This window comes from Solanum lycopersicum, chromosome 12, assembly GCF_036512215.1.
Source record: "Solanum lycopersicum chromosome 12, SLM_r2.1".
Lineage (NCBI taxonomy): Eukaryota > Viridiplantae > Streptophyta > Magnoliopsida > Solanales > Solanaceae > Solanum > Solanum lycopersicum.
Genome location: NC_090811.1, coordinates 6,037,583 through 6,065,393, shown reverse-complemented (window position 1 = coordinate 6,065,393; position 27,811 = coordinate 6,037,583). Strand labels below are relative to the sequence as shown.

Sequence of the window (27,811 nt, the reverse complement as noted above, 5' to 3'; positions counted from 1 at the left end):
CCGTGACCCGCTTAGGGTTGGGTTGGACTGCTATTTTATAGGCCCTTTAATTAAAAGGGTCAGTCCGTCCCAAACCATTTAACTTTCTAGCCTTTTAGATCAACCCATTTTTACAACAATACAAGGAAATAATGAATATTTTAAAATATTTGTATCCTGAAATAAATTTTTTATAAGAGACGTCAAGTATAACTATAACTCTAAAAAGACTCAATAAAGTTAGTTGTCTAATGTAAAATTCTAATAAAAAACCTCAAATATATATATATTAGTTCAACAAAAATAATATGTTTAGTGTAATATCACAGAGGGTTTTGTCATACAAAGTCTCAATAAAATTAGTGATCAAAAACAAAATTTGAATAGAATACGTCAAGTATATTCGATGTTCAACAATGATAATCATCAATAAACCAAAAATATTTCAACAAGAATTCTCGACAAACACCTATACAACCTAAAAGGAATTGTTAATATAAAAAAGTACACGTAAAGATTATGAAAACTTATCATCCGTTCAAGAGGATAAAACTTGGTGTTTGATTGAGAAAAGAGAGAAAATTGCAGTACTGAGAGAAATGTCGTGCAAAAATCCACAGAGAAGAAAAGTAATTATTTTATAGCGTATAAAATAAACCTGAATGTTGTTAAGACTCTCCTAAAAAATCATGATTAATTTAGATTTTTTAGATCCATTAAGAGACTTTTTTAAAAAAAAAAGAAATAAATGAACTTAATGGGTTGAATCTGAATGATTCAGATTTAAATATAAAAATAAAACACACTTAATTGACTGAATCTAAATGATTAAGATTCAGACCTCTATTAAATTCAAAAATATGAGGTTTTAGTTAAAGCGTGGGAAGAGTTGTGGCTTTCATCTGGACGTACTATTCTATTTTGTAATTTGTGTATTTCTAACAATATGAGATTTAAAGGATTCAAGTTAGATGATATTAAGAGTCAATTTGAATTGACTTATTTTAGATATTTTTATGTTAAAATAGATTTTAAATAATTTTATAATATTTGAAATAAATAATAAAAAAATTATAAACACTTATTTTGAAGTCAAAATAACTAAAATAATTCTAAATAAAAACTTTGACTTATAACTTGAAAGACAAAAATCAAGCATGCTGTTAAGTATTGTCAAGCTAATCCCCATCATTTCATTTATTGCATTCTTTGGGGAGTGTGAAGAATATGGTACTCTGCTCATTATAAAATAAGTTTAACAAAAAAATTGTTTAATAAATAAGTGTTACTTTAAGAATTTCAAATTATTAAATAATAATGATTTTCCACTATATTTATGCTCCCTCTAGTAAGTGAACTATTGCGATTTGACACAAAAATTATTTACAAACAAAAATTCAAAGCTACTTTCCACTATACCCTTTTGATTATTTCCTAATTATTTCATTTAATTATTTCATTTAAGATAGTTAAAGGACCTAAAAGGAAGGGTATATATATATATATATAATTTATTTATTTTGAATTATGAAAAAGTTCTTACAATTTACTTAATATGGACTAGAAGAAGTATTAAAGAATTATTTCTTTTTAATAGTGTTCAATTCTAAAAAAATATCTAATAAATAGGTGTAACTTAATAAATTATATTTTGTATTAGTTATTTTTTGAACAAGTGTAAATGAACTAAATCGATATTTTATTACGAGACTGACAATATTTGAGCTATCCAGATATGATATTGTATGTCACATGTCACTCAAAACAAGTTGAACAACAAGAAATTATTGGACTAAGGGATGCAACAATGCTGTTGTGATTTTTGGCGAGTTTAAGTGTAATTATAATACTTGGTCTTTTTTCTTTTTTTTTTATCTCTTCCATTTGTTATTATTTGTATTATCTAAAATAAATTGAGTGTATATTTAATATCAAAAGTGAAGGAATATCTTTATTTTTTTTATATATATTTTGAACTTGAAAGAATCCTAAAAAACATGAGAATATTATTTGAACAATGACGTCAAGTAATGAATCAACATACTATATAAAAATTCGAGCCGACACGCAATTCAATAGTGAGTTGATCATGAAGATCAAAGTAACATTGCTAGAGTTAATTTTACTATCAACTCCCTTTGACTGAAATTGCTACATTGCATATCAATGCTATAATGTTGCATTGAATTAGAGAGGTTTATTTGGTGATCGCAATTTTGAGGAATTTAAAAAATTATTTAAAAAAATTTATCGGAGCTTGTTCTGCAATCACATTTTCAGTAATCACATAAGGTATTTGTTTGAGGTTATTCTCGTCTGCTATCAAGGATGAAGTGATTACATGACTTCGATAATCATCGTTTATGTCAGTTACTACTTGAGCTTTGGTGACTACTTCATTTTTCAAAGGTTTTTACAATTTTATTTAAAAGAGTTTTGTTGAGGGATCAAAACCAAAATACCAAATGAGTTGTTGAAATATTTTTACGAATCTCTTAATGCTCTAAATAAGCTTATCACCAATTTTATTAATTGGACCGCATCAACAATTCCATAAAAAGCATATTTTTTTATTAAATTACAGATGATGCCTTTCGTTATGACATTGAATAAAGTATGTCTGTTGAAGTGTTGAATATGACATGTATAACATAAAACATGTGTGTTGTTATTGGTTATGTATTAAAACCTCCCAACTTTAGCCATTTGTTACACTTTTGGACCATCGATTTTATTTTATTTATGAAATACTCAATTGGGATATGTTTCTCATATGGATAGAAATTGACCATATAAAAATAGAAGGCGAAATGACCACATCAACAACTCCGTAAAAGGCACTTTTTAAAATTAAATTATAGATGATGCCTTTCGTTGTGACGTTGAATATAGTAGGTCCATTGAAGTGTTGAATATGACATGTATAACATAAAATATGTATGACATAAAACATGTGTTCGTTGTTGGTTATTCATTAAAATCCTCCCATTTTCGTCATTTGTTAAAATTACAAAATACTTGTGGACCATCAATTCATTTTATGTATGAAATTCTCAACTGGGCCATGTTCATCATATGAATAGAAATTCACCGGATAAAAATAAAAGATAAAATAACTTGTGAGATCTCTATACGTAACTCAATTTGTCAATTGAACCTTCTTACTAATCATTTTACCAACTAATTCTTAAATTCATTAGGACATAGTATTTTTAAATTTCTCTAATTATTGGCCAAACTTATGTGACTGTGATGTTGTTAGTTGGATAAATGGATATTTACACATATTTGAAAGTGAGTTAAAACAATAATATTTTACATTTAAAAAAACAATGTAACTAACATTGCAAAAATAAATAAATTAAATCTTCAACTCTTCCCCCCCCCTCTCCTACCCCCCAACTTTCATCTCTCTTCGACCCTCTTTTTTCTTCATCAACATTGTTGAGTTGGAAAAATGCATATTTATACGTGTTTGAAAGCGAGTTAAAACAATAATATTTTACAAGTCTAGAGTCTAAAAGATATAAAATATTAACAAAAATTTTAAAACGGTAAATGAAATTTTATATAAACCAAAATGGCAACATTGCTAGAATAGCAGTGATTTTCTCCGCTGGAAAAAGTAAAATCGCAGCGATTTTGCAAAATGTGATTTTTTTTAAAAAAAAATTGCTGCCTAGTTGCAATTTTAAAAAAATAAATTAAATCGCTGCCTTAGATTTTTATTTATTTTTTCAATAAAACGCTCTAGTTGGAGAGATTTACTTTTTTTTAAAAAAAAAAACTTAGTTGAGCAGCGATTTCTTATATATATTTTTTATTTTTTAATTAAATAAAATTGCTGCACATGCAATAATTTTCTAGAATTTTTATTTAAATTTAATAAAGTCGCGGCACTAGTATTTTTTGAGGGGAGATGTCTACTCACTTAAGATCGTTCGTGAAAAAAATTTGCAAAAATTTTAATACATAAAAATAAGTAGAATTATTTTTATGAGCGATTTTAAAAATAAAAATTTAAAAAAAAAACAAAAATTATGAAAATTCCTGCCAATGCAATGATTTAATTAACTCTTTTTCATTTTTTTTTTAAAATCGCTGCCATCCAATTTACCTATCACAGGCTCTCTCCTTCTCCTCCATTTCATTAATTTTTTAACCAAACCAGTCACCCCAACCCTTATTCCTAACCCCTTTGTCTAGCCCCAACCCAAACCTTTCGAAATTTTTCAGTTTTTAGGTTTTATAAGTATTGAGATCATTATTTTGTTAGTTTGTTTTCAAGGAGGAGATTTTGATAATGTGAATGGTGAGTATTGAAAATTTTTACAACTCCATTAATGTGTTTTAATAAGCTTGAAGAATAACAATTAGGTTATGTGAATTTGTAAAATTAATTAAAAATTGTGATTGAGGTTTATTGGTTTTGTGTTGGTGAATATGTAGTTGATTTTATAAGTTAAATGGAGGATTTTTTTTTTTATATTTATTTGGTATGAATTAGGTGTTCAATTTGTGACCAAACAGTAAGAAGATGGCTACTTGAAAATTTTCAAAAATTATAAAATTGATCTATTTGATTTTTTTTATTAACACTTAATTACTTACATGTCATTAAAAAATAACGTAAAATTTTATGTGTAACATTTATGTATGTACGTGTTTAGTTAGCAAAATTGATAAATATAAGAATTTAACATTAAAAAAAAGCTAAGTGTAGGGTCTTTTAAGAAATTATATCAAAATAAAAAAAAAAAGCTAAATGAAAGTCGATTTGCCTATTGAACTCCACAACTAAGTTTATCGTTCACAAGATATTAATAAAATAAGATTTTTAATGTGAAATTATTTTTAAAACATAAATAATGAACTATTTAAAAAAAAATAATAATATCATATAAAATAAAATAAAGAAGATAAAAAATCCAGCTTTTCTCTGTTTATTATAATTTAGATAATTGAGAGTTTAAAATTTGATATATATATATATAATAACTTTATTTTCATATTTATTGTATTTAAATTTTTATAATATTAGACTATTTTGAAGAAATAAAGTTAAGCAAATAGTGCGACAATGAAATGGGAAACTAGCTTGAAATGCAAGGATGTGGGTGGGTTAGAGGGAAGTCAAAAAACAAACACTCTGACGTGTTTTATTATTATTATTATTTTTTGGAAACAACAAATTTGGATTTCTTTTGAAAAAAATAAATAGTTAAGGCTGAATTTTGGATTTTATGCTCGGTCCTTATTTATTTGTTAATTTTTAAATAAAACATTTATTAAAAAATTGACATAATAAATTTATTATGTTATATCTATTAATTAATTTTAAAATATTAATTTATTCATTAAATATGTTTTACCTTTTTATAAAAATATTAAACTCAGTCTTTTATTAATATATCAAAAATAACAAATACTTCCTTAGCCCAGTAATAGTTGTCTATCATACTAAAAATAATTGTCTAATTTTGAAAATTAAGAGATAATTTAATTTTTTTAAATCTATTTTATCTTTGTTATTGAAATTGTTTATCAGCTAACATATTTTTAAAAATATTAAATAAAATTAAAGAACAATATAGTAGTATTAGCTCTCTTGTCCATTTTGACAAATCAAAAAATGACAAAAAATACCTATTATATCGTTATTTACTTATCTTAGAAAAGGAAAAAAATTTAAACTTTTAATTTATCTACTTCATAATTAATAAAAATTATTTATTATTTTCTTAATAAATATCCATTTATTAATTTAAAATTAAGTAAGTAATTAGAAAGACCGAATATTATTTTGGTCCAATTTGTTTGTGGAGGAATAGCGAGTGGGACCGTCTGCCCTTACTTTTTCTCTAACGCCACACATTGGAAAAGTGCATATATTCACTAAATTATATTTATTTATTGTACAATTCTCCCTCTGCCCTCTGTACTCTGCTTCCTTCCACAACTTATCTTTGCTGCGTTAAGGTAACTGTTTTCTTCCTCTGTGAGCTATGGAGTTTTGTTTGTAAGTTGAATTTAGGGTTTTCTCCTATCCTGTAGCACACATGCAACTGGATTCTGCCTTTTCTTACATTTTTCTGCTCTTTTCTTTGCCTGTATGACAATTTTTAGCCCCAAAACAGATTTCTTCTCTAAGACCCAAAAATATTTGATCTTATATCTGAATTATCATTTGTTTCTTTTCAATTGGAATAATGTTGTTTTTATGGATTATAGTTTTGAAATTTTTTTCAATTGAGTATAACAACTTAGCTATAAAGAAAAGTTATTCTATAATTTATTTAAATGTAAAAATAGAATTAAGAGTTTACAGGGTTGAATAGGCTAATTGAAGTACTATTTTCTAGTTGTGCTTCTGTTATCACTTTAAGCCACCAATTTCATAGTGATTATCATGCTTTGAAAGACATTTGAGTTTAAGAGAATGATCATTTCTATTGTTATAATTTTATTATTTAATTAGCCTGAGCTTGAAAAATGTTTAATTCAAAGAATTGAAGAACATCTTATAAAGCCAAAGCTTGAAGAAGATTGGTTCAAGTTGAAGTAAATTAGACAAAATTAAGTAGGAAGTAATTTCAAAATTTATTGCATTCACTGCCAACCATAGTTACATCAATCATATTTATAAGAAGTGGCATAAACTTTGGAAATATTTTGTGGTTGAAATCAATTTGTTGCCTTGTTAGGATGTTTTTAGAGGTAATCAAAGTGATCTTTATGTTTAGTTTCACACAAACCTCGAGTGCTCACCTGATACCAATTCCTTTGACCTGGATTGTCAGTCAGTAAGATCATATGGCAACTGGTATAGCTTCAGGAAGCGGGCAATTATATTTGAGGGAGCATGTCTATCGGAGGAGTAGCTATGGAAAAGCTCATTGTCATTCCACTGTGATCCTGAGCAGCATGCAAAACCAAATCCATTGGTATGTATTACGAATGATGCTTTTTCGCCTATCTCTCCTTCTATATCTATTTTTCCCCGGTATATTATCTTATTTGTAGTACACCTTCTCTTCTCTTCTCGGCGAACAATAATTTATTTTGGAGTTTTTAAGATGTTTTTAACTTGTAATGGTGATATTCATTCACGTGTTGTCTGTAGGACTATTTATCCTCAAATAAGAACTTACTGAAAAGGAATCTTTGTTTACGTGTTTGGGGGTAAACCAGTAATATATTTTTCGTGAGGTGACAGAATGCTAGAAGTTTCGTTTTTTTGAGTCATTTCCTAATTCCTCAGAAAAGTGAAAGGTTATCATGTCTATTTTCTGGTTATGACCATGTGCTAATTAAGTTTTTCAGGTCTTCTTGGATTTCCAAACTCTTACAAGTTGATAGAAGTAACTATTCACAATGTCAAGTGAAAACAAACCGGAAGTCTCACAGAGGAACAATCAAATCATGCCAGAGAGAAGGCTCAACAAGGTATTTTGATTTTGCTGTGATTGGTAGTGGCATTGCTGGCCTTCGATATGCTCTTGAGGTTGCCAAACATGGATCTGTGGCTGTGATAACCAAGGCCGAGCCTCATGAGAGTAACACTAACTATGCTCAAGGTGGTGTAAGTGCTGTGCTCTGCCCTAAGGATTCAGTGGAGAACCACATGAAAGATACAATTGTGGCAGGTGCTTACCTCTGTGATGAGGAGATTGTTAGAGTAAGTCCACAAAATATTAAAGTTTCTTCAGTTCCGTAAAGCAGTTGCCAGGTTTTCAGCTTTTTTTCTCTTTGGAGACTATTTCCTTTCCTTTTCCTATTTTATTCCCAGACTGCTTGGTTGGATGAATAGGAAAATTGTCGATCCATCTTTCAGGTTGAAACCAAAGGACCTTTTTGTTAGGCGGTTTTTGCCGCAGGATGTAGAACTGCAAAAATTGGAAAAGAGTAACAGCAGTGGGGGCAGTAGGTTTGTTTTCAATTTGAAGTTGAAGTGCCAGGAAGCAATATTACAAGAAAGGCTCTATGCCTATTCCTAACTTCTGATGTAAGTTCTTAAAAGTTGAAACTGAAGAAAGTGTCGAGAGAGCTGTGAAACCAATGGTTGGTAATATAGAAGATTTCCATCGGAGTATGTAGTAGACCTATTCTACATGGTTCAGATTGTTGACTTCTGTATTTGAACATTTGGAGGAGAGAGTGTGAGGGTGACATACAAGAAGGAAAAAACAAAAATAAAACTGGAAGTGAACTTCTGTTGTCTTTCAGTTTGATAGTGGGATTTCATTTAGTTTGTACCATAGGTCTATTTGTTTTTTGTTTTTCAATGAGAACACAAAGGTATCATTAGCACTTCCCTAAATCAGCATCAGTTTTTTAAGGGATACCAATTAGTTTGCTCTATGCTATTTTTAATTATCTTCTCTATAAATATATACTGGTTCAAGGAAGTTTTATATTGTGCTTGATTGGTGGGACATTACAGCTGATATCTTCTTCTCAGCCGGGAAAAAAATTGGTTCAAATAGTTGTGCTTCTTATGCAATCAATGTTTTAAATGAAACTTTCAAAATGTCTGCTTTATTACTTCAAAATATTGTTTTTAGTTTACTCTTTTAAAATCCTCATTCTTTTGAAGTGCATCTCCATTTTCCAGGTTGTGTGCACTGAAGGACCTGAGAGAATTAGAGAACTGATTGCTATGGGTGCTTCGTTCGATCATGGGGAGGATGGCAATCTGCATCTAGCCAGGGAAGGGGGCCACTCCCATCGCCGAATTGTCCATGCTGCTGATATGACAGGCAGAGAGATAGGAAGGGCCCTATTAGAGGCGGTTGTTAAGGATCCTAATATATATGTGTTTCAACACCATTTTGCAATAGATTTGTTGACCACCCAGGTAAGTGTTTATTCCTTGATAGCAACTGTTTGCATTGGTTATTATGGAGAAAAATTTTCTGCTTTAGCATCAATTTGGTCTAAAATGAAGGGTTGTTGCTTTAATCTAATTAAACTTGGCATTAGTCTTTTCTTATGTTGTTTATGCAAATATTGCTTATGCAATTGTTTACCACTTGCTTATATTTGGTCAAATCTTAAGGTATGGACCCTAGTACATATGATTAAGCAAGCAGTGCAATGCAAGTGAACGACAAATTGAACATGATGATAATTGTTCAATAAGGACTTTTTTAGAAAGGATGAATTGTTCGACAAGGCATAAATATATGCTAATGTTAATTTGTATGCCAAATGCAGGATGGTTCTGACATAGTTTGTCACGGAATTGATACTATAAACACAGAAACACAGGAGGTAAGTACAGTCCAGATGCTTTCACTCATGTTCACCTCCATGATTTGAATGTTTCCTCAAAATGTTATAAATTGATTTCTTAGGTTTCTGCGCTCTTACTTTGAGTTTGTAGGTCATAAGATTCATTTCAAAAGTGACTTTGCTGGCATCAGGTGGAGCTGGACATATCTATCCAAGCACTACTAATCCGCCAGTATGGTTTTCAATATCTTCTCCTTCAAAATGTTGTTAGTTATAGCAATGTCACTCCTTATGATCAGTAAGATTATTCAGAGTCCTAAACAGTGATATGGAAGGGGAAGGTGGGAAAGGGAAGCCCTTCCTTGGTGCGAGGTGGCTAATACTTACTTTTTTACCATATGACTAGCATGCTTTTTCTACCCGCAAAGGGTTTGGGTAAGGTCTGCGTATATCTGACCTTCCCCATACCCCACTCATGGGGAAGTTGTTGTTGACTAGCATGCTTCTGCATTTAGTTGTTGTTGATAAGCTTGATCTCGAAGTGTCTTTTATAATTCATAAAGATTTTATCAGTTGACATCGATGCAAACAACATTGACAGAGTATTAATTTTTTTACCCTATAGCAATTGCATGTTAAGCTAATATGCTATCAGAAATAAGAGCTCGCTGCCCTAAATTCCAAAAGAAAGAGAAAAAGATAAGACAAAAAAGAAACAGATGATCTGGATAGGAATACAGATGATCCTTTGCTGGGAAGTGTAGATTCTTATCTCGTATACAATGAAGATAGTAAATTCTTATTCTATTCACCAATAATTTCTGTACAATAGAAGCAAGATGCATAGTTCAAAGTTGTACTAACCTGGGATAGGCATCTGCTATTATGCTATTCTGCCATTATCTTTTTTTTTTTTAAAAAAAGAAACTAAACTAATTGGTGGTGGGGCCAGTTCTGTTTTTATATTTATTCATTTGTGCCTTTATTAATGAATGGAAAAAGTTAAACTTTGTCGAATGTTGACATGTTTAAAGTTCTAATTCATATTGATATGATGCTTGTAGGTTGCCACTGGAGATGGAATAGCTATGGCTCATCGAGCTCAAGCTGTAATTTCCAACATGGAGTAAGTAATCCTCAGCGTTGCATTCTTGTTATAGCATATTTCTGCCTCTGCTTTAGTGAGCTGTGTTGTAAAATCTGCCAATCCAGATTTCATCCATCTTTTGCCTTCTTGATTTTTGCATCTTGTTCTACATTCATTCAGAATTTGCAGTTTTGACAAATATACAAGGGTGTGTTCAAAATGTTTTGCAACTTGAAACTTTTCAGGATAAAGGCATCAAATTTTCTTCATTGTGGGATTAATTGATGTAGAAAAGATTTCTAGACTAGCAGTCGGTTCTCTAATTGATGGTCCTCCTTTGATCATTTTTTGGATGGTTGACAAGTCTTTGTTTACGAGGTTGATGGATTATCTCCAAAGGTTGCATTGGGGGATTTAATTGATGTAGATAGGGATGTGCAAATTATTTTTCTTCAGGAAGAAGGGTATCAAGTTCTTCATTGGGGGATTAATTGATGTAAAAAAAGATTTCTAGACTAGCGTGTCTTCAATTGATGGTCCTCCTTTGATCATCTTTTGGATGGTAGACAGGTCTTTGTTTGCGAGGTTGATGAACTATTCTCAATGATTGCATTAATAATTACAATTCTCTGACTTGTGTTGCCAGGTTTGTGCAATTCCACCCGACTGCCTTGGCTGATGAAGGCCTTCCCATCAGACCATCAAATGCCAGAGAGAATGCTTTTCTGATAACTGAAGCTGTCAGAGGTGATGGAGGCATTCTTTACAACTTAGATATGGAGAGATTCATGCCATCGTATGATGAAAGAGCCGAGCTTGCCCCAAGAGATGTGGTAGCAAGAAGTATTGATGACCAGCTCAAAAAGCGTGGTGAAGAGTATGTTCTTCTTGATATCAGTCACAAGCCCAAAGAGAAGATTCTTTCTCATTTTCCTAACATAGCTGCTGAGTGTCTCCGCTATGGGTTAGACATAACACAGCAGCCGATTCCAGTGGTTCCCGCAGCTCACTACATGTGTGGTGGAGTCCGTGCTGGGCTCGAAGGTGAGACTAATGTACGAGGTCTTTATGTGGCAGGTGAAGTTGCATGTACTGGTTTGCATGGTGCAAACCGACTTGCTAGCAACTCCTTGGCTGAAGCACTAGTGTTTGCACGAAGAGCTGTAAAGCCTTCAATAGATCACATGAACCTTTCTAAAATCGGTCACAGTGCTTCAAATTGGTGGCCGCGGCCTGTAGCACCCTTGTTACTAGGAGATACAGTAGTTAACAAAGTCATTCGTCAGACAAGGGAAGTGAGGAAAGAACTACAGTCAATCATGTGGGAATACGTTGGAATTGTTCGGTCTACCTCACGACTAACCCTTGCAGAAACCAGAATCATAGAGTTGGAGTTAAAATGGGAACGATACCTATTTCAGCATGGGTGGGAACCGACTATGGTTGGTTTAGAGGCTTGCGAGATGAGGAATCTCTTCTGTTGTGCCAAGCTGGTTGTTAGCAGTGCCCTTTCGCGACATGAGAGTCGTGGGCTTCATTATACCATTGACTTCCCTCACGTCGAGGAAAGCAAGAGGTTGCCTACAGTAATTTTTCCTTCACAGCTAAATAGCTCGCGGCAATTACATAAGCAGCAGATATGTTAGATATGCCATTCTCATTACTTTTGGAGTTATTCTTTGATGAACTATTACTAATTATATGCTTATATTATATACATACTAAATTATAGAAGCAAGAAGAGAGGAACTTGAGCACACTCAAGTTAGGCCCTTTGTTACATTGTAATGTATGATAGTAGGCTCCCTAATGAAAAATCACCAGTTATCTTTCTCATCCATTCACATAAAAATTGCACATTTTTTTCCATTTGAATTCTTTTTCCTACTTATTTAATTATTTAACTTATGACTAGTGGGGAATAGTTCTTTTTTAGAAATTGAAGTCTTGTTCCGACATAACTTGTCGGATATTAGGATATAGAATATAAAGTTACTTTATTAAGGGAGGCAAAAGTGATTTTAAATTATCTATAGAATAATTCTTGAATTTATTTATGAAATTGAAATTGAAATTGTTTTGAGATTCTTGCATTACATTGTTTTTATCTTTTTATTTTATCTAGTCAAGTGAAAAATCGACAAGGTCATTTTTAGACATTTTTTTTAATACCGGTCATTACTTTTTATTGATTAAGCATTTTTATGTAGTGGTCATACCAAAAGAGGGATATAATACAACTGAGTATCAAAGTTTGATAACAAGGAGAAACTAAAATTTCTCTTAAATTAAAGCATCATGAACTCTTCTTTTATTAGTGGAAAAATAATATTCTTTGATAGCATTTTATTGATTATGTTTTTCGTACGACAAAATCTTTTTTTTTTTTTGAAAGGTAATGAAAAGATTTCATAGAATATTGGATTGCTATATGAAAACCTGCAAATTATACAGGCATGAAAACTGCACTAGGCAAACCTTATTTGACATACTGAATTTAAATGATATTGAAGGATGGTCAATCGCAAATCATCCGTGTGAATAACCATCCTCCAAACCAAATGAATTTTTTTTGTAGATTTTACAGAAATCATATAGTTTTAATATGAAATTACAATTTATCCCTACACTAATCCCTTAAAAAGTAACACAAACCAATACATTAAAGAGTATCTCAGATACATTATAACATAAAACAGATACATAATATGTAGCTCGGATACATTAAAATTAGCTCGGATACATTAAAAACTAGGCCGGATACATTATAAAATGAATCGGATACATAATATGTAGCTCGGATACATTAAATATTGGATCGAATACATCCATATGTAGCTCGGATACATAAAAAAAAATTTAGAAATTTTTAGAAATAGAAGGGAATATCGAAAATAAAGAAAGCATAAGACATGTATTTTAGTAATTTTTAATTTAACCATTGAGAAGCTTTTATTAGGGACCTCAGCATGAGGTCCTCCAAATGAATGAATGCTACATAAGTCTTCATTCTTCAATTTAAAGTAATGTGTTTTTGTTGAACATGTGCCTACAAGATAGGTCAAATAGAGAAAAATCTGATAGTCTTCCAAATGAATGAATGCTATAAAAGTCTTCATTCTTCAATTTAAAGTAATGTTTTTTGTTGAACATGTTCCTACGAAATAGGTCAAATAGTGAAAAATCTAAGTCTATACTACCTAGAATATAACTAAAATTAATAATTGTAGCATATGCAAGACTACAAGACATGGCCCAGAATTTCATTTAGCCTAATAAATCCAAGACATAAATCATAAATGCCTTTGCCAAGCTCTAACAGCCAAGTATTTTGCGCAAGTTTAGATGAAACGGATAAATTGAATCGAAGAAAATATTATTAAATTTATTAGTATACTCAAGTGGTTTTGTATGATTATATTAGCCTATCTATTGGAGTAGATAAATTGAATCGAAAAATATTATTTATTTTATTAGTATACTAAAAAAAAAATTTGGAGGAGGAAGGGGGGGGGGGGGGGGGCAGTTATTTAATAGTTGTATCGATATAAGGTTATTGTTAATTTGTAGTTTTGTCAAATTGAATTATTTTAAATAAAGTGGCTTTAGAATTAGAAGTATATGAACTAGGTTTTGTTATTCTAAAGATACCTCTAAATATTCAAGTTGACAAAAGGTATATTTTCAATAATACATTGGAGTTTGTAATATAATAAAAAAGATTAATGGTTCATAAGTTGTGTGAGATTTTCTACCTAATGAATAATTGTATTGTTATTTCACTCTACAAAGGCAAGTGAAATCCATCATATTATGTAAGGGGTATAACGGATGGTTTGGTTGGTTATTTTTTAAAAAATTATATTATCTCATTTTTTGATAATTTATAATGTATAATTAAAATTAGATTTTATTCATATTAATTTCTCTTCGACATCGATATGATTCGGTTAATTTTTAAATTATTTACTTTTAAAATATCACCTTAAAATAAATTATTATCAAAATATTTCTTACACGAGTATATTCTTAGCTTGAAGAAGAACTTCAGTTTTTCACCAAGAGGTCATGAATGTAAAACCTTGATGCCGTATTATTTGATCTTAACATTTAATAGAGTGCTTGCATAGGTTTTGTCGTATTGGTGATTGAGTATCGATCTATTATAGTGTTTTTTAATTTTAAACAATATTAAGTAAATAATAATTAAGATCAAAGACCTAAAATCATCCCGTCACCATAGGCTATGACTTAGATTATGTTTTTATTGGAAAATGTTATAAAATATATTTATATATTAAATTTTACATATTGTTAATATATAAAAATATATACATATGTAAGGTTATTCGGTTCGATTCGAAAAACTTTTGGATTTTTTTCATAAACTAAAAATATCACTCCTATTATTTGGAACGGTTATATATTTAAATAAAAGTCTATGATTTTATTTTTAAAAAATAATATTAATCAATTTATTTCGATTAAATTCGATCGACTTTACACATTTGAACCCCTAGTATTATATACCATATGTTTAGAAGCACCTTTAGTTTTTCATAACACTTCAATTAGACTGAATTAATGCTATAACGGTTTTGCATTAGTTGTTTGTTGTGATAACACATATTAATATGGATGTTGAAGACAATTAAATTTGCTAAGAGGTTTGCATTTTTTTTTAAAAATAAATGCATATTAACAAATGGAAAAAAGAAAAGGAAAGGAAAAATATCTAGAGTAGGCCAATTACTAGTCCTAAATAACGAATATCTAATTGGTTTGATTATTGTATATATAGATAATACACAAAATTCTAATATGAATGATTGAGTTAATTATTGTAAGTAAAAATAACTTAAATACACAACTATAATTTTTATATTCTCCAATTTTCCCTATTTTTTTTAAATATTACATAATTTCCTATTTTTTTTATTTTAGTGTAAGTTTTTAGATACATTATACTCTCTCTCCTATAATACACATTTACTAATTTTAATGCCTATTTTTTCTCCATTAAAACACTCAACCTCTTAAATTAGTTTTTGAATTTTAAATTTTATCCATTTAAACACTCAACCTTTTAATCAGCTTTTTTATTTTGAATTATTAAATTTAATTAAATTTAAATAAAAGAACAAATTTTGAAATTTTGAATTTCAAAATTCAAAAAATCAGAAAGCAGGGTAACTTCCACTTCATTCTACCGTTTTGTTCTTACCAAAGTCACCTTTCACTTCTTTTTTTTTCCTTAATCGTATTCATTCAACTATTTCTTCATAATTTTGAATCTTCTCAACCCAGCATATTTTTTTTATTTTCTTCTTTTTATTCTCAATCCATATTCGACTATTTCTTCCTAATCTTGAATCGTAAGAACCCAGACCCTTTTTATAGTTAATCCATCATCAATTCGTATATTCTTCTCTTTTTTGTTTTTGTTAATTGTTCTATTACATCATAGTAATGGATCTTTCAATTAATAGAAGGATATATGATTCCGACGATGATAATTGGAAAGAAAATAGGAAAAAGTCTTTGCATGATCCTATGAATCTTCAAAAGGATTCAAACAAAGACCATGGCGAAACATCAAAGGTTGTAAAAATACAACAAAAAGGGAAAAAAGAGGCAGCAAACACTGTTGTTAGGCCTACATTGACTCGGGTTAGTATTTTGGTACTTAAAAATGGTGTTGTTTTAATTAGTAAATTTTTTAAGGAATCAAGTGTGCTTGCTGATACATTTAAAAAAGGGTGTATAGTGTTTTAGATGGTCAACTGATACGTGAATTTGTTGTGTTTCATAATATTTTATATGTATCATTAAGTTTTTGAAAATTATTATAATGTATCATTCATTAAGTCTAGTAAAGTATAATCTGTGCTTAATGATACATGTAGAATCTGTGTGTACATTGTTTAGTCAATGTACTGATACATGTAGTAGCTATGTATCACATGTTCTGCAGGTAGTATGAATTCCTGAATGATATCATGTATCAGTAAGGTATTAGTTGTTTAGTTGATGTACTCATACATGTTTTGAAATTTGTTATAATGTATCATTCACTAAGTTTAATAAATGCTTCATCAGATATAGTTGATGATACATATAGATTTTTTGTGTATGTTGTTTAGTCGCTGTTTATGATACATGTATTAGACATGTATCACATGTTATAATGTTTTATTTAATTCACTGATACATGTTATAGACATGTATCACATGTTTTCATGTAGTATGAAATTCTGATAACTGAAACCATGTATCATTAAGTTATTAGTTGTTTTATTTAGTAGTTATATTTCTATATCGTTTTAATTTGGGATTTTATTTTCAAATTGCAGCCACTGAAGTACAAGATTAAAAAGATACCAACACATCCCATAAGGTTTGCTGTCAACTTTAACAACAATTTCCTAAAGGACTTTGAAAAATACGTGGGGGACAATGTTATCCAAATGTTTAAGGATACAATTTTTGGACCCTTTTTAGACATTTCTAAATGTAATTTTCAGGGCCAAATAACTAAGTGCTTATTGCTTTTAGAATTGGAACAAAGCAACCCTAATGTGTTGCATATTAGACATTCCAACGGGTGTGTCCTAAAATTTGGTATAGATGAATTTGCATTATTAACAGGACTTAAGGTCAGAGGAAATACCAATGATTTCAAATACCCAGAACAAACTAATTGTATGCTTTTTAAAAAGTATTTCTCTGGTGCAGTCAATAGTGTTACAAAGCATCAACTAGTTCAAAGGTTTAAGATGGGTAATTGGGAGAGCAATCAGGATGCACTCCAAATGTCTATACTGTTCTTTATTCATACATTTGTATTAGCTACTATTGATAATACAACGATATCTATTGTCGACTTTCTAATGGTTGAAGATGGTAGATATCAACATTTTCCTTGGGGTCAACTATCATTTTCCAAACTAATTGGTTCACTTAGACAGGATTTTGACGTTAGTAAAAAGTTGTACCGATTATATGGGATGCCATATGCACTAAATGTTTGGATATACGAATGTGCATCCAATTTAAATTCAGAAATAGCTGTGAGAGAACGCAATGTCATCCCAAGAATATGCAATTGGAGAGTTGTGTCTGAAAAGGCAAAGTTTGAAATGCTTATGTCCACCATTTTCCAAAAGGTAAAATTTTATTTTTGTATATGGAATATCGTTATTTATGTCTTTGTGATACATTATGAATTATTACTGTATCTAACAGTTAAATTATCTTATGTGTTTGTGATACATTTAGAATGCATGTTCAAACATTGTCCCAACAGCAGAGGAAATTGAAGCTTTTGATATTGCTCAAGTTGAACATGCTCATTCTACATCAATATCATTAGTACAACCAAACGAGGAACATGATTTAGATGATTTCTCCACAAAACCGCCCGAACAGTTATTGAGGACATATTCTAGAGTGTCTGATACATCTCCTCCATCACCGCCAAAAAGAAGAAAAAAATCGATTATTCAAAAAAAGAAGGTGTCAGAACAGAAACAGCCTGATCAATCAAATGTGTCTCCGACACCGGATGATGATGTACATGTTTCCATGTCAAGTCTGCCTCAACATTCGGATGTTGATGATGTACATGGTTCTGTTCCACAAGTGTCACCGAAATCGGCTGCTGATGTACATGGTTCTGTTCCAGACGTTTCTCAGAACCCGGCTGCTGATGTTCATGGATATGCAGATTCACAGAATGTCAACAATATAATTCCTCATATTGAAGAGTTGAAAGGATATTTGAGAAATTACGTAAGTAAATTATTTTGTAATTTTTAAACAAACTTTTATTTATCCTAAATGTATCTACAATTTTAGGTTGATAAGAAATTTGAGGAACTGATTATTTTGATAAAAGCAAATCACTCCCAGCTGATGCAATCTATTAGCAAAGAGAACATCAATTTTCAGGATGATACAAGCACATTTCAGTCTGACAAACAAACATCTCAGCAAATACCAGTTGATCTCGATGATATGGGTGGTGTAGCTGAGGATGGTGGTGGTTTTTCTGGTAAAAATGGTGAGCATCATATCGTCGACGATGCAGGGGATGTCTATGTGGATGGTGTTGGTGTTTCCGTAAATGAGGGTGAACCAATAGTCAGTGATAATCCAAAGGTAATGTTTATGATACATTAGGTATGTTGTGTATCATGCACATATAGTTAATGCTTTGTATCATGATCATTTTTTTTCTCATTTTATATTCTGTCATGTATCATACATATTTAATCAATACTATGTATCATGTGATTGTTATCAATGTTACATATCAGCACAAATTATATTAACAGTATTTATTTCAAAACTGCATATGCAGGATGGTGATGCACATCAGTCGCACCAAGATTTAAATGAACATATCATGGACCAAGCCGTTGACGACAATGTTCATCACAACATCCCTCATGTGTTGCCCGAAAAAATAATAACGGATTCATCGGTACATTTTTCAATTTTGATTTATGACACACAATTTCATTACACACAAATTTATTCTAAAAATCATTACATCATATTATACAGGATTCTTCAACTTCAACAACAATATCGCCATCCACTCAAGCAGCAATAGATGCGCTTATCAAAGATTTGGGTAAAGATGCTACCAATGCTAGACCATTATATTCTTACGATCCAAAGAATATAACTAGCAGCCAATACTTGTTGACCGACAGTCAATTACCCACTGAAATTCCAATAACGGAGATTGCTGTTAAAACTGATGCAGTCACTCCTGCGCATAGAAATAGAATGCCTTCGAGAAGGATTCAATCTCCATATTGTACTTCTTTTGGGTCAAGCGAGAAGGGAAAAGAGAAATTGAAGGATATGGCTCGACTCCATTTCCCGTTTGAAGGATGTGGCATTGCAGATAAAGTTTCGCCGAAACTGATTGAGGATTACATGAATTGGTTGTTGAGGGGGCTTCTAAAAAATCATAACAATAAGTAAGTTTTATACATTTTTTTCTCAGTGTTAGGCGTAATCATTTTATATACAACTAATTCATGATACTTTGTTATATAAAAACTGTAAATAAGTGAGTGTTATGTATCATGTACATACATTGAAAACTTATGTATCATATATGCAGGAACCCATCGGACGATAAATACAGATCAAGATCTTCTTCTTTTGGATTTATGATGATGGACTTTGTTGTTGCTTTTCCAATGAACAAGAATTGGTTTTATGCCATGTCACAGCCAAACAAGTGTTGGTCTGATGAGGTAAAATATTAAACTATTTATGAAATATGTATCAGTCATAACTATATTATAACATCATGATACATTCTGTATAAGTATCATACTATTTAATTAGCTATGATACATTATGTATAAGTATCATACTATTTAATTTGCAAAAGTATCATACTATATTCACATAATTATATTTCTTTTTTTATATTGTTTAGATGTAAATAATTTCTTACTCTGTTTTCATTTTGTTTATAGCACATCGATGTGATTTTTTACTACCTTCGTAAAAAATCAAAACTTTGCAGCATGGATCAATACAGATACACAACAACCCACTGTTTGTTCATGTCACATGTAAAAAACTGTTATGATAGAAATTACATGGACGATGATGATGATAGTCTTACTACACAAGAACATATTGATCGAGCTTCAGTTGTATCTGTACATGAGAGGTCAATAATTAACATCATCAAAGGGTTTGGAATACCAGCTGCTTTACCATGGCATCTTGTAGATGAGGTCTACATCCCAATTAACTGTGATCAATAATTCCATTGGGTGTTGGCTGTTGTTGAGTTGAAAAACAGGTTGATAAGGGTTTTTGACTCATCAATTAGCACAAGGAAACAAACAATTCCTCATGATATCAAGATATTGTCTAAAATGCTTCCTTCATACCTACTTGACAATGGATTTTTTGAAGAAAATGAACGCACAAAATTTGCTGATTGTCAAGCATATAAAGACAACAATAATGGCTCACTTCTGGAGCCTCAAGTTCCTTTCATGATAGAATTTGCACAAGACATCCCTACACAGGAAAGCGATAGCCTGTAAGTATCAAGAATTTTTCATTTGCCCTTTTTAATGTATCATTAAGTTTTTAATTTATTCTGTATTTTTTGTAGAGACTGTGGGTTATATGTTACTGCATTTGCCGAGTATATCAGTGACCAAATCAATATATCTTATGTTGATTTTAATCCTGATTACCTGCGTCAAAGATATGGAGCATTGCTGTGGAGTTATGGAAGTGAGAAGGCTAAGTGCGGATATGTTAGCGATAATGATGATCCACCAAAATTCAGGGGCGTAGTCACACCACCACCAGAAGAAGATTTAGTTCACATAGCGTAGCATTTCATGATAAAACAATGTTTTAATGTTATATTTATTATTTTTATATGTTATTGAACAACTATTTTTATCCTTTTTAATGTTATTTTTTTGGTTTTGTCAATTTCCATGAATATTTTTTTTCACATTACGTACCAAATTTGTTTATATTGAAGATATAAATATCAAATGATATACGTAAAGATTTTTAAATTTTTAATTAAACATAGACATAATAAATATACTGCCAAAACCATGTTTAAATCATTTAATAAAGTATAATCAAAGTATTTATAATTAAACATAGACATAAAGATTTTTAAATTTTTTATTTGATCGAGATGATACACTGCCAAAACCAAATGATACATATGTACCAAAAACACACTAAAAATAACTGATACATTGGCTAAACCGTATGTATAATGTACAATATGTTACACTGTAATCCTTAAATTTTACAAGATATTTAGGTAAATTGAATAGCATATTCATATGAATTGGTATTATTTTTTTAAAGGAAAGTTATTTACTGTATATATCAATAAAAGCATAACAAAAAAAGCATTACACAAGTTATATAAATTCACATGATACATGATTTGTAGTCATTCTAAAGTACTCAATAACCTCAACAATATATTTGTATTTTTTATCTAATGGAGATGTATCATTGTGCAAACCAATGATACACTCTAAAAGTACATGATACATTATATAAACAATGTGTACAAAAAATACACAATAAAAGTACATGATACACTAGATAAACCATATGTATCATGTACATTATGTTACCTATTAATTCTTAAATTATATATCTTACTGTAGCATAAGATTTATATATTCAAAACAAATATTGACACAAGTATATTTATCAACACCAATAATAAGAAATTATTTATAATCATAAGCACGACTTCAAATGTAATTACCACATGTTTGTACGTTTATTTATCTAAACACAAAGGGTTCAATTTGCAGTTGTAATTAAAACTGAAATTCATTAAAATGTTTACGTTATAAATTATTATTTATATCATAGAAACATTACGACTAATTCACTTCTCTTTTGGGTAGAAAGTACAAGTTCTTCTGTTGTGCCCTTCTTGTCCACAACAGTTTGTGTTCACCGAAATCTTTTCATCTGCATTCTTTCTTCTTCTTTTTCTTGGTCGTCCAGATGATCTTCTGTATCTAGGTGGATACACAGTTTCAGCTACCACGTGTTTAGGATCTGACCAATCTTTCTTATCTGGCATTGGCACCATTGGAATTTCATATGTTTTTGCCAACGCATCAGGCTTGTAATAATCAGAGCAATACAGATTCATATCGGTGACATTCTTTTTTTTCAATACAGCGATTGCATGTGAACAAGGTATCTCATCTAGTTGAAATCTACCACAACAACATACTTTCCACTCAAGACAAACAATATATCTTCTTCCATTTTCATAAACTGAGAAAATAAACTCAGATGATGGAACAACCTGTGTACATTAAAAATTATAAATATATAACTTTTAAAAACCAAATCATGTTAAAAAAAGCATAATGATACACAGAATTAGATACATATAATATAAAGTATTATATAATGATACATACCTCCATTTTTGAACTTTTAGCCGCGTTTATAATCAACAATTCCTCAAATTTTCTACCTAATGTGTCCTTTGTGTATGAGGCTACTTCTCTGTTTTTGCAATGCCAAGATCCAAAAAGAATTCTAACCTCTTCCAAGAATTCTAATATAGTTAATTGGCGTGCTTCAATAAGACAACCATTGATACATTCTGCAATGTTTGAAGTCATCATTCTACCTCTGTTTACTGTTGCATGAACTCTTGACCACTTTTCGTAACCTGCATATTCAAGGTACTCCTTAACCCTGTGATCAATTCTATCAACCTTAGACATCAACTTATCAAAATCTTCCTTTCTATATGCCTTGGCCATAGAGTAGAATAGATCACTTATGGCCTTTCTGCTCCTTTTGAAGTTTCCACATACATTCTTCCAAAGATGCCAGATGCATGCATAATGAGGTACATCGGGGAACACAATCCTTACACTCTTCATGATACTCTCATTTCTATCTGAAACAACACACATATCTTTTCTATCGCCAAATGCATGTTTGAACTGTTCAAAAAAACATGTCCACGAACAATCATTTTCGGTGTCAACAACACCATATGCCAATGGAAATATGCAACCTAATTACACACACATTATATTATTTTATACTTAATATATAAAAAGACATCATTACTATAAATAAAAAATACCTGCGCCATCAAGTGTGCTTGCTGATACAAATGTCCCTTTGTAAGCTCCACTCAGATGTGCACCATCCACAACAACTACTTGTCTGCAGTATTTAAATCCCCTAATGAATGGTCTTAAGGCGATGAACAGATACATAAATTCATCCTCTTCAGTCTTATGCATTCTTATATAAGAATCTGGATACACAGTTTTTAACATGTGTATGTATCGCGGCATCCGTCTATATCCAGCAGATGGTTTTCCTCTAATCATGGAGAGTGCACGTTCTTTAGCACGCCATGCTTGCTGGTAAGATATTTCAACACCATAATATTCTCTAATATCATCAATTATATCCCTTGGTGTATAAATTCGTTTATAATTGACCAATTTTGGAGCTGTCACTCCACTTACAAATCCCACTGTTGCTTGGACTTTGGTTAATACCCTCTCCCTCATCGGACACGTATGTCACTATTGAAATTTCTAACAATGAATATATCAGATTTTTTCCTGCACGACGCCTTCATAGTCCAACCACATTTGTCTGAAAAGCATACCAACACATAGCTGCTTATATTTTTTAAGCATATTAATACACATATCAAATACATCATATATAATATATTCAACAATAATGTTTAAAGTAATCAAACAATGAATCACACAAAAAGTATCAACCAATTTTTAAGAAAAGTATCAAAATTTAATCAAAATTATCCACTATTTGTGATATGACTGTTTAAACTGATACAGTCCTTACTATATCAGTAGTAGTACTTTCAAGTATCAAATATAGTTATTTCAATGTATCAAAAACAAATTCTTGAAATAATGATACATTAGATTATAAAATAACATATGAAACTTGCAGGTTTTCATATAGAACAGTAATGTTTCATGTACTAATTAAATTATAAAACAACACATGATACATTAAAATATCAAAACACTGTCATACCTTTGTTGATCAGACCTCTTCACTTTGCAGTTGAAGTTGTTCTTTATCTTATATTTCGTCATCACATCTACAAGTATTGCTTTATCCTTGTATATCTGACCTGTCTTCACATCAACAATATCTGAATTGATTATAACATTTGCAACTCCAACTTCTGCATTATCATGTGTCTCAAATAAGCTATTTTCAACTATTGCCAAAGCCTGTGTATCATTTGTTGTGCCTTCTACACACGTTATTTCTCCACTTCTTCCATCAAAGTTATGTACAGTACCACTATTCTTCTCAATTGTGTCAATACATAATGGATATATTGAAAATCCAGGCTCGTTTTTTTTCAGTTCAAAATATAGTTTAACACTCATATCGTTCTTAAGTTTCATCGGACAGGCGTTACCTTTTACAATGTATCGAATTTCAATTTCTTTCCTTGATACATCAATATCCAACTCGGCTGCAATTGCTGCTTTGAGATTAGAAAACGAAATTGAATCTCCAACAACGATTCCATCAATTTTGTAACTTTCATACTGCAATTCGTTCACCCAAATTTCGGAATGTCTCATCAAAATCGAAGTATTCATCTTCAAAAACCCACTGTAACAACAACAAAATTTTGGTAGCTCCAATTTTAGCAGAATGTTTTAAAAAATTGTTTTCAAAATAACTGATACAATCTTTGATTTTCAAATTTTGAAATTAATATCCAATTAAGTGCTGATTTAATGCTGATTAATGATCTGTTACCACAAATTAAGCTGTTTTAGTAACATCATTAAATTTATCGTTTTTATCCCCTATTTTTTCTTAACAGTTTTAAGTTACCATGTATCATTTACCATGTATCACTACATTCTAAAGTATCACGGCTCAGCAATTTTAAGGGATTTTTTGTAATTATTAAACTTATCGGGACAGAATGTAATTATTGAATAACACTATGGGATTCCTTAAATTTTTACTTATTGTAATGATAAAGTTACAAAAAGTATTACAGTAAAAATAATTGAATTTAATCCATTGTAATGTTAAAGTACTCACCAAATCACTAATTTGTCATACTAAAACAACTTATAAACATTACTCATTATAATAAAGTTTTATATGTTTCCAAATGAAAAAATAAAGTTGAAAATGATACCTCTATTATTCAGAACCACATATAGCAGCCACATTGTGTACATATCTCTCATTGAAGAAGTTTTTATTTTTCTTTTTTTGCAGCTTTTGAATGAAAAAGGATTAAAGACTCTTGGAGGTATTAGTATTATTATGTTTCTTGTTGGAAAAAAAAAAGATGAATATATTTGGATATATATACATATACATGATACAAAAATTAGAAGACACAGATATACAAAGCTGCAAGGGGACATAATCATTTTTTCCTTATTCATTAATTCTCACAAGTTAGGCCAACAGAGAGATCCTGTTCATATTCCAAGTCTTAGTTCAATGTATTTGGCCCTTTGAAAATTAGTTTGGTCAGACTTGTTCGACTGAACTCAATATATAAATATATATATATATATATATATATATATATAAAAAGGTTTGAGGGATGTATTTGAATCCTCTTCGGAAAAAATTTACTCCTTTTATTTAATTTATGTGTACATTTTAAATTTTGAGATTCAAACGAATTTATTTTTGACCATAAGTTTTTCATATATCTTTTTAATATTTTGGATTGTCAATATTGTAACTTATAATACTTTTTATGTAGCTTACAAATATATAAATTTTCATTCCATGTGCATATTACCGATCAAACTTAAATTGTTTGACTCTTGAAAAATAAAAGGTGTCACATAAGTTAAGACAGAGAGAAATCACTATTTATACTTGATCAAAATTATTTTTACGTATATATAACAAATGTTCAACCCCTTTGAACCTTTTCCTGTGTTTACTTTTTATATTTTGGAACCCCATGATAAATATTTTAGCTCTGTCTGTCGCCATCTATATATACATATATGTGTTCAATTCCAAGTCTCTAATAATTTCTAAAATAATTTATAAAAGCATTAAAAATACTTCTAAATTTGATAAAAGTTATTAATTTCATTTCGAAACTATTAGGAGCTGTCAAAACAATCCTCTATTATTATTATCCTCCTTTTGGTCAGATGGATCATGAAATTAAAGATTGACTTTTAACTTTTTCTTGGCCTTGTCGTTATGAATAATGCTTGATTGAGAAAACACTATTGGACAAAGTTCCATTTGCTAGACAAAAAAAGGAATAATGTTTTCAAATATTATTGAGATGTGGAAGTTGATGAACCTCTTATTTTTCTTAGTAAGAGATCAAGTAGTATACTTATACTTTGATTTTGTCTCTACTTTTTCCCTTTTATTGTCTTATCTTGACAATGAAATTTGCATGCATATTGTCAATCCAACATTTTCTTTTACTACTACTTTCTACAATTCCAAGAGTTTTTATATCTTTTATTTTCACTCTATATGTATTCATTTGTCTTCTCCAACGTATATATATCAACGTAATAATAATATATTTAGTGAAATTTTATAGATAGATCTAAAAAAAATAGGATATACACAGATCATTTTCTTATCTAGTGAAAGTAATAAGGAGTTATATATTAATGTGATAATCTAAACACAATAAAAAAACAAATAATAGAGAAATAAAAAACAAAACACTATAAGAATACGACTTAACTCTTCAAAAAAAATTAAGATATCGCTCCAAATCTAGTAACCTTCACTACTACAAAAACGATCATTAGCAGTATTTAATTCTTAATTACCGTTAAATATGTATCTTTAGCGGCAATTGTCAATCTTTGTATTATGTCCCTAAAGTCTTTAGCGGTATTGATTCTAATGGCACTTAACTAATGCCGATAAAGACTTTAACACTCTTTATAAATGAGAATATTTAATATCGTTAAAAATTCTTTTTATTGTTGTGCTTCTACCCTAAACTTAAAAAGAAATAAAATATTACAAGAAGTTAAAAACAACGACAATGCACATTTTTGATGACATGCAATGATGATGGGGTAAATAAATTTGGTTCTCACTTGATGATCATCATCAGAAGGGATCATTGCCTTTGTTGTTGTTTTTGGCAGAAAAAGTATAGAACTGCCCAGAGTGGCAGTGGATCTGATACATTATTTCTTTTATTTCTATTTATATTGGTTAGTTTGATTTAACACACAACTTAAAAAGAAAAAAAAAATTTTAAAATTTATGCTTTAAAATAGATGATATATATATGTGCTAAAAAATTCATTTCTTAAAGATAAAATGAACATTAAAATCTTTTTCAAAGCTCGTTTTAAAATTTGATGTGTTATAAAATAAATCACTTTGAGTGAATAAGATATCAAAATCTTGAAACATCGAGACGAGCACAAAAATTTAGAAATATTTAGAAAACATTTGTGTTGGTCGGGACAACTAAACAACTCCATGTTTAGTTATTAAAGTTTCTTCAAAGCTTAATTTTAAAATTAAACGTGTCACAAATATAAATCTTTTCGAGTGAATTATATATCAATAGAGATTGAATGTAGTAAAAATTTAAGGAATCCCATAGTGTAATTCAATAATTACACTCTGTCCCGGTAAATTTAGTATTTACAAAAAATCCCTTAAATTTATTATGCCGTGATACTTTAGACTATAGTGATACATGGTAAATGATACATGGTAAGTTTAAACTGTTGAGAAAAAAATGGGGAAAAAACGATAAATTTAATGTTGTAACTAAAACAGCCTATTTTACGGTAACAGATCATTTATCAGCATAAATTCAGCACGTAATTGGATATTAATTTTAAATTTTGAAAATCAAAGATTATATCATCTAGTTTGAATACATTTTTTATGAATAATCTGTTAAATTTCGAACTACAGTAATTTTATTGT

At 30.1% G+C, this 27,811-nt stretch overlaps 4 protein-coding genes across 5 annotated transcripts; 3 read left to right on the top strand and 1 right to left on the bottom strand.

Moving 5' to 3' along the window:
* The first annotated feature begins 5,822 nt into the window (after window positions 1-5,822).
* LOC101264098 (L-aspartate oxidase 2-a, chloroplastic) lies at window positions 5,823-12,152 on the top strand. The gene is made up of 8 exons (XM_004251858.5): window positions 5,823-5,958; window positions 6,780-6,923; window positions 7,303-7,657; window positions 8,594-8,836; window positions 9,196-9,252; window positions 9,365-9,445; window positions 10,278-10,339; window positions 10,947-12,152. Exons 2-8 carry the CDS (start codon window positions 6,793-6,795, stop codon window positions 11,944-11,946), a joined length of 1,929 nt encoding a protein of 642 aa, XP_004251906.1. The 5' UTR covers window positions 5,823-5,958; window positions 6,780-6,792; the 3' UTR covers window positions 11,947-12,152.
* A 3,617-nt stretch (window positions 12,153-15,769) lies between these two features.
* LOC104644920 (uncharacterized) lies at window positions 15,770-20,791 on the top strand. Its single transcript, XM_069292640.1, has 6 exons — window positions 15,770-15,970; window positions 16,606-17,466; window positions 17,579-19,293; window positions 19,440-19,575; window positions 19,804-20,384; window positions 20,460-20,791. Exons 1-3 carry the CDS (start codon window positions 15,770-15,772, stop codon window positions 18,116-18,118), a joined length of 1,602 nt encoding a protein of 533 aa, XP_069148741.1. The 3' UTR covers window positions 18,119-19,293; window positions 19,440-19,575; window positions 19,804-20,384; window positions 20,460-20,791.
* LOC138340704 (uncharacterized) lies at window positions 18,215-20,688 on the top strand. The gene is made up of 7 exons (XM_069292639.1): window positions 18,215-18,460; window positions 18,663-18,785; window positions 18,869-19,293; window positions 19,440-19,575; window positions 19,804-20,003; window positions 20,139-20,384; window positions 20,460-20,688. Exons 1-7 carry the CDS (start codon window positions 18,215-18,217, stop codon window positions 20,686-20,688), a joined length of 1,605 nt encoding a protein of 534 aa, XP_069148740.1.
* Window positions 20,792-21,564: 773 nt separating the features above from the next.
* Window positions 21,565-25,194, bottom strand: LOC101266396 (uncharacterized). Of its 2 annotated transcripts, none has more exons than XM_069292574.1 (5): window positions 25,044-25,194; window positions 23,903-24,499; window positions 22,962-23,511; window positions 22,279-22,815; window positions 21,565-22,160 (listed from the first exon to the last, which is right to left on the bottom strand). In XM_069292574.1, the coding sequence occupies exons 3-5, from the start codon at window positions 22,968-22,970 to the stop codon at window positions 21,729-21,731; spliced, it is 978 nt and encodes a 325-aa protein (XP_069148675.1). In that variant the 5' UTR covers window positions 22,971-23,511; window positions 23,903-24,499; window positions 25,044-25,194; the 3' UTR covers window positions 21,565-21,728. The 2 variants fall into 2 exon arrangements, with proteins under 2 accessions (XP_069148675.1, XP_019066910.2); XM_019211365.3 differs by having other exon boundaries at window positions 22,962-23,488.
* Window positions 25,195-27,811: the final 2,617 nt, after the last annotated feature.

Bases quoted from the DNA above. Each gene is read 5' to 3' on its own strand.
- LOC101264098 (XM_004251858.5), top strand. From the start codon at position 6,793: ATGGCAACTGGTATAGCTTCAGGAAGCGGGCAATTATATTTGAGGGAG. The intron at 7,658-8,593 runs GTAAGTCCACAA...TCCATTTTCCAG, and splicing joins GTGATGAGGAGATTGTTAGA to GTTGTGTGCACTGAAGGACC. The intron at 10,340-10,946 runs GTAAGTAATCCT...TTGTGTTGCCAG, and splicing joins GCTGTAATTTCCAACATGGA to GTTTGTGCAATTCCACCCGA.
- LOC104644920 (XM_069292640.1), top strand. From the start codon at position 15,770: ATGGATCTTTCAATTAATAGAAGGATATATGATTCCGACGATGATAAT. The intron at 15,971-16,605 runs GTTAGTATTTTG...TTTATTTAGTAG, and splicing joins TTAGGCCTACATTGACTCGG to TTATATTTCTATATCGTTTT. The intron at 17,467-17,578 runs GTAAAATTTTAT...TGATACATTTAG, and splicing joins TGTCCACCATTTTCCAAAAG to AATGCATGTTCAAACATTGT.
- LOC138340704 (XM_069292639.1), top strand. From the start codon at position 18,215: ATGCAATCTATTAGCAAAGAGAACATCAATTTTCAGGATGATACAAGC. The intron at 19,294-19,439 runs GTAAGTTTTATA...TCATATATGCAG, and splicing joins CTAAAAAATCATAACAATAA to GAACCCATCGGACGATAAAT. The intron at 20,385-20,459 runs GTAAGTATCAAG...TATTTTTTGTAG, and splicing joins ACACAGGAAAGCGATAGCCT to AGACTGTGGGTTATATGTTA.
- LOC101266396 (XM_069292574.1), bottom strand. The intron at 22,161-22,278 runs GTATGTATCATT...TAATGTACACAG, and splicing joins CTAAAAGTTCAAAAATGGAG to GTTGTTCCATCATCTGAGTT.